The following is a 7,034-nucleotide window of genomic DNA, read 5'->3' as shown; positions in this document are numbered from 1 at the left end:
CGACGTGTGAGGGTATGTGTGTAAGGGGGTGAGAGTGGCTGTGTGAGGTGGTGAGGGTATGTGTGTAAGGGGGTGAGAGTGGCTGTGTGAGGTGGTGAGGGTATGTGTGTAAGGGGGGTGAGAGTGGCTGTGTGAGGTGGTGAGGGTATGTGTGTAAGGGGGTGAAAGTGACTGTGTGAGGGTATGTGTGTAAGGGGGTGAGAGTGGCTGTGTGAAGGTGGTGAAGGTATGTGTGTATGAGGTGGGTGAGAGTGGCTGTGTGAGGTTCGGTGATGAGTATGTGTGTAAGGGGGCTGAAGAGTGGCTGTGTGAGGTGGTGAGCGATATGTGTGTAGGGGGTGAGAGTGGGCTGTGTGAGTGATGAAGTATCGTGTGTAAGGGGGAGAGTGACTCGCCTCGTGCAAGTGGTCGACGGGTACATGTGCTGTAAGGGGCTGAAAGTGACCCTGTGTGAGGTGGTGAAGGGTATGTGTGTCGTAAGTGGGGTGTAGAGTGGCTGCTGTGAGCGTGGTGAGGGTATGGTGGTAAGGGGTGAAATGGCTTGTGTGAGGTGGTGAGGGTATGTGCTGTAAGGCGGGGCAGAGTGGCTGTGTGAGCGTGGTCGAGGGTAATGTGTGTACAGGGAGTGAGCAGTGGCTTGTGATGAGGGTATGTGTGTAAGGGGGTGAGAGTGGCTGTGCTGAGGTGCGTGAGGGTCACTGTGTGCTGAAGGGGCGTGAAGAGTGGCTTGTGTGACGCGTGGCTGAGGGTATGTGTGTATAGTGGGTGATGAGTGGCTGTGCTGAGGTGGTGAGGGTCATGTGTTGTAAGGCGGCTGAGAGTGGTGTGTGAGCCGTGCGTGAGGTATGTGTGTAAGTCGGGTGAGCAGATGGCTGTTGTGAGGTGGTGAGCGGTATGTGTTTACAGGGGCGTGAGGTCGGCTGTGGTGAGCGCTGGTGAGGCGTATCCGCTGTGTCAGGGGGTGAGAGTGGCCGGTGTGTGCAGGTGTGAGGGTATCGTGTGTAAGGGGGTGAGAGTGGCGTGACGTGTAGTATGTGTGTAAAGGGGTGAAGTGGCTGTTGTGAGGTGGTCGAAGGGTATGTGTGTAACGAGGGTGAGAGTGGCCTGTGTGAGGTGGTGAGGGGGTATGTGTGTAAGGGGTGAGCGTGGCTCGTGTGAGGTGGTGAGAAGGGCTGTGTGAGATGGTGGCGAGTGGCGCTCGTGAGGTGGCTGAGGGTATGGTAAGGGGTGAGAGTGGTGTGTGAAGGTGGTGAGGGTATGTGTGTAAGGGGGTGAGCGTGGCTGTGTGAGGTGGTGAGGTATGTGTGTACCGGGGGATGAGCGTGGCTGTGTGAGGTGGTGAGGGTATGCTGTGTAAGGGAGTGAGAAGTGGCCTGTGTGAGGTTGGTGAGGGGTTGCTGGTGTAGGGGTGAAGAGTGGGCTGGCGTGAGGTGGTGATGGGGATGTGTGTAAGGGGGTGAGAGTGGCTGGTCGTCGAGTGGTGAGGGTAATGTGTGTAAGGGGGTTGAGAGTGGCTGCGTGGAGGTCGGTGAGGGGAGGTGGTAAGAGTGGCTGTGCTGAGGTGGTAGGGCGAAGGTCGGTAAGAGTGGCTGTGTGAGGTGGTGAGGGGAGGTGGTAAGAGTGGCTGTGTGAGGTGGTGAGGGGAGGTGGTAAGAGTGGCTGTGTGAGGTGGTGAGGGGAGGTGGTAAGAGGTGCTGTGTGATAGGTGTTGAGGGGAGGTGGTAAGAGTGGCTGTGTGAGGTGGTGAGGGGTGAGGTGGTAGAGTGCTTGTGTGAGGTGGTGGAGGGGGAGGGGTAAGAGTGCTGTGTGAGGTGGGTGAGGGAGGTGGTAAGAGTGGCTGTGTGTGTGTGTGTGTTAGTTTAGTTGATAGTTCTGGACTCACGTATTTCAGTATTGCCTTCAGCAGGATCGGATACTTTACGAGTCGGCTTCTTGGCACGTCTGAAATGGCGAACGACATCAAACAACTTATTTAAAAAACACTTCCACACGAACGGGCCGACAAACATGGTTATTTTATCAATTACAATCATGAAAACAAGGGTGCTAATAGTTATGTTGGTGGCAACACTGAACAGTGATTATGTTGATGATAAAAATGGTTGCATTGACGACAGGGTATCAGCCAGGGATGAGTATTGTGGGGGTGCAAAAAAAATAATTGGGAGCGCAATTTTTTTGAATGGTGTGTTCTTTAGATCATATTCTATGGGCCGTGCGTACACAATTTTTGGCCGGGCATAATACTGAGCCATGCCCCAAATCACGGCTGCACGGCTCGCTGGCTAATACGTTGCATTGGCGATGGGGATGGACATGCTGGTGATGATGATAATAACACTTATCTTAATCAATTGGTAATAAGACAATAATTGATTATCAGTAGTTACGGCGACTACCTATTAATCAATTGGCAATAACAATAATTGATTATCAGTAGTTACGGTGACTATACCTATTAATCAATTGGTAATAACAATAATTGATTATCAGTAGTTACGGCGACTACCTATTAATCAATTGGCAATAACAATAATTGATTATCAGTAGTTACGGTGACTATACCTATTAATCAATTGGTAATAACAATAATTGATTATCAGTAGTTACGGCGACTACCTATTAATCAATTGGCAATAACAATAATTGATTATCAGTAGTTACGGTGACTATACCTATTAATCAATTGGTAATAACAATAATTGATTATCAGTAGTTACGGCGACTACCTATTAATCAATTGGCAATAACAATAATTGATTATCAGTAGTTACGGTGACTATACCTATTAATCAATTGGTAATAACAATAATTGATTATCAGTAGTTACGGTGACTACCTATTAATCAATTGGTAATAACAATAATTGATTATCAGTAGTTACGGTGACTACCTATTAATCAATTGGTAATAACAATAATTTATTATCAGTAGTTACGGTGACTACCTATTAATCAATTGGTAATAACAATAATTGATTATCAGTAGTTACAGTGACTACCTATAAATAATATACTATAGCATACAGGACATTACCAGAAGACGAAAGCGACTTTGTCATTGACAGCAATAATATCAAGGTAGCCAGAACACTCACCTAGAAAGCTCCAGAGGTCGAGTTTTCTGCTGAAGGGAGACTCGAGGCACCTCTGTAGGAAGTCCTGTACTCTGCGATCAACCTTCTTCGCATCCAGCAGCGACTTGGCGTACACTTGGTTAGCACAGTACTCCACATACGGACTTCGCATCGACGGCAGCTGTGTAGCAAAAGAACCAGACCAAACCAAACCAGACATTAATACACGTTCGATCGGTACACTTCTCACCAGGCAGCGCAAGTCACCGAGTAAAACCTCGTGTATGCCTAGCTACCTAGGTCTTTGGTTTGTGGCGTAAAATCATACATCATGACAAGAACGCTGTATGCGTTGGAAAGAAATAAAGTAGGCATTACATTATTGCCCTATTTTTCAATTGCCTTACATAACACAATGTTTTTCTTTGTGACAGCACATCTACCATTGCGCCTCGTAATGGTAGGAGTATACCCAGAATGCAGATGGCAGTATTAAAGCACAGGAAATAATTGTTGAGGGTGAAAATCAGCATTTCAATTGAACTGTAGATAGTCAACAATTAAATATGATGACATTCAGGTGACGTTTAGTTTTACATACTGCAAATTATAGCTTTGCAGTATATCAATACTGTATTATACATTACACTAGTACATAAAATCACTATCACCATCAGAGTTCTCCCTCCAGGAATTTTAGAGATTTGGATTGTCACAAACAAACACGTACAGCTGGAATTTCAAGGCATTCTGATTGGATTAGACAATTAAGGCATATGTCTGAGGAATATCGGAGATGGGAGATTTAGGGAATCTCGCATATCGACTTCAGCTTTGAAGGCACGCCGGACGCGACGCTCGTTAATCTCCCCCGCCGGTGTTGTCTATGAGATTGGGTCGCGGTCGGGGCGTGGTCGGGACGAGGGCGTGGTCGGGGCGAGGTCATGGTCGGGGGCATGGTCGGGACGAGGGCGTGGTCGAGACAAGGGTGTTGTCTATGAGACTGGGTCGCGGTCGGGGCGTGGGCATGGTCGGGGGCCTAGTCGGGACGAGGGTGTGGTCGGAGCGAGCGCGTGGTCGGGGTGAGGGCGTTGTCGGGGCAAGGGCGAGGTCGGGGTGAGGGCGTGGTTGGGGAAAGGGCGCGGTCGAGGCTAGGGTCGGGGGTGAGGGTGTGGTTGGAGCGAGCGCGTGGTCGGGACTGGGTTGCAGTCGGGGCAAGGGCGAGGTCGGGGTGAGGGCGCGGTCGGGGCGAGGGCGCGCGGTCGGAGGGTGACGTCACACGTACCCATGCCAGCAGCGCGTCACCGATGCTGTCGATGGTGTACGTCTCCGAATCACGCACCTGCTTCAGACGCTTCACCGAATCTGCAGAGAACAGACGAGTCATCGTTACTAACGGCAACGACGTAAACAAACAAGAAGCAAGCTACATCTCCCCCCTACAATATAGACTCTAGCATGGGAACAATTAGGTACATCTCCCCCTATATACCATATAAAATCTAGCCTGGCAAGCATGCTACATATCGCACATACAATATAAAATCTAGCATGGGAAGCAAGCTACGTTTCCCCTTATCAATGCAAAATGTGGTGCAGTCCTGCGAAACTGCAAAGGAACTTCACAGAAGAGCCAACCAACTGCGAGGGAAACGCAGTGCTCAGCCATTATAACATACATTTCTAGTTGTGGAAGGTATTGTGGAATGTATAAAAATTTGAATGTGGTGCAGCCCTGCAAAAAACCGCGAACAACTTCACGGAAGAGCTAGCGACGAAGGGACTGCACGATCCATCGGGATGAGGAGACCGGATGCGCGTGCGTAACCACGGTAACGAACCCTCGTGTAGCGGCAACAGACGGTCCAGCCTCCCAAAGACGCACTGCAGCTCCTCCTCCGTCATCAGCTTCAGCTGCTGCATCGAATCGCGATAGGTCTTCTTCGCGAGACGGAGGTCCTCCAGCATGTCCTCCTCTCCCTGGTACAACTCGAACATCGCCTGAAGGAGACCCGCAGGGGGGATTAGCAAAAATAATATTATTTGCTCTAACGTCCTCCAATAGGAAATCTTTTCATGCCTTTGGCACGAATCGCGGAGCGTGGGCCCTAAGTAACTGTGTTTTTTTCCTTTCGGTAAGAATTAAGTTTTATTCGCAAAGCTACTCGTTATCATATGGGTGAAATTGTTAGCCTCGCACTGGCAGTATAAACCTATTTCTACAAACGGGAAGTGGAGTAAATTAGGGTGAAGTACGTTGCTTAAGTGCACAACAGCAGTGGTCACAGACGGACTTACAAGCTCAGAGCTTTCATCCCAAAGTCTAGTGTGCTATCCACTAGACCACTTCTCCGCCCCAACCCAGTGCAACTGATAATCAACTGCTTAAACTTAACCAAGAAAATACAATATATACATATATATATATATATATACATACACGCACGTCCTGGTACTATCTAATATGCCGGACCGTACCTCGCCTACTCCACTAACGAGTCTAGGGAGTCGCCTACGCCTACTCCCTAACCCTAACCTTAACCATATCAGATAGTTACCAGGGTACGTTCCGATATATCGAATTGTACCCTGGGTACCCTCCGATAGTACCCTGGGGGACATAGACCCTCTGAGCAGCAGTCAGGAGAGAGTCAGTGCTGGAATTACTCACCGCTGTATGGAGCAGCTCAATGTCTCTGTGATTGGGAGGCGTCTGCAACAGGTCAACAAAAGGTCATAATCACATATATATATATATATAATATCAAGAGCGTATAAAGAAGGAGAGCTTACAACGATGAAATGCTGAAACCATGTTGCAGTATTAGTCAAATTAATAAACTTTCCCCGTTTTATTTTGACGATTCTTTGCAGTATTATTGATCAGCTGTCCTACCTTGTTAATATAAAACAAACCGCATGTCCCTACGATGCCCCTACGCTGAGATAATGAGCGGTGAAAATCTGGTATTTTCACCGAAAACCGACTCGAGATCAGTGTGTACTGCGACCGTCTCTCGCATTGCGATAACTTCGGGAAACCTTGCGTGTTTCCGTCATTCATTGACAAATCAGATGAATGAAAACTTGTTTGTTGTGCAAGGAACTTTGGGTAGACCATACCATACATCGCCACGAATTGTTTTCTTTGTGTTCATCTGCGTCGACTGCGACTACAATTTACAACTTTCCTGTATAACGTGTGAAGTCAGTGCAATGGCAGAACATTCAGTTCCACGAGTTATTCCAAAACTTGGACTACCTCGCCAGAGTGCTGGACCTAGAAAGAAACTCTTTCCTGTAGGCTGTAGCAAGTACTAGCACTGCCACCGAAAAAGAAATGCCTAGACTTACCCCGATTAAACGAACAAAGACTCATGATGTGGTTCTCCGAAAAATCGCCTCGGTTGGCAGCTAAACGGCAAAAAGTTGAAAAGGAAGTGCAATTATACACGTTACTCCACGACGTGTTGTTATTGATTGCCATAGTGATGACCCCCACCTCAGGCTGCCTGTAGTAAATTCCGTAGTAATGACGTAATGAGTCAGCGCCACCAGCGGCGACCGGAAGCAATACACTGGCCACAAAACGAGAGACAGTCGCAGTACACACTGATCTCGAGTCGGTTTTCGGCGAAAATACAAGATTTTTACCGCTCATTATCTCAGCGTAAGAGCATCGTAGGGACAAGCGGTTTATTTTATGTTAACAAGGTAGGACAGCTGATCAATAATACCGCAAAGAATCGTCAAAATAAATCGGGGAAAGTTTATTAATTCGACTAATACTGCAACATGATTTCTGCATTTCACCGTTGTACGTTCTCCTTCTTTATATGCTCTTGATAATATATATATATATATATACACATACACGCACGCACGCATGCACGCATGCACACACGTACACACACGCACGCACGCACGCACGCACACACACACACACACACACACACAC

General features: G+C 47.9%; 1 protein-coding gene across 1 annotated transcript in view; it reads right to left on the bottom strand.

Moving 5' to 3' along the window:
• Nucleotides 1–7,034, bottom strand: part of LOC106816584 (rho guanine nucleotide exchange factor 3-like) — a 23,187-nt gene that overhangs the window by 10,936 nt on the left and 5,217 nt on the right. The window contains exons 4-7 of the mRNA XM_014821206.1: nucleotides 4,918–5,077; nucleotides 4,362–4,441; nucleotides 3,098–3,257; nucleotides 1,883–1,941 (exon numbers count right to left, since the gene is read on the bottom strand). Of these exons, the coding sequence (XP_014676692.1) occupies nucleotides 1,883–1,941; nucleotides 3,098–3,257; nucleotides 4,362–4,441; nucleotides 4,918–5,077 (459 nt within the window). The remainder of the gene's footprint in view (nucleotides 1–1,882; nucleotides 1,942–3,097; nucleotides 3,258–4,361; nucleotides 4,442–4,917; nucleotides 5,078–7,034) is intronic.

The sequence above is a fragment of the Priapulus caudatus genome, unplaced genomic scaffold (assembly GCF_000485595.1).
Source record: "Priapulus caudatus unplaced genomic scaffold, Priapulus_caudatus-5.0.1 Scaffold1423, whole genome shotgun sequence".
Classification (NCBI taxonomy): Eukaryota; Metazoa; Priapulida; class Priapulimorpha; order Priapulimorphida; family Priapulidae; genus Priapulus; species Priapulus caudatus.
This window is presented reverse-complemented; position numbering and strand designations above follow the sequence as displayed.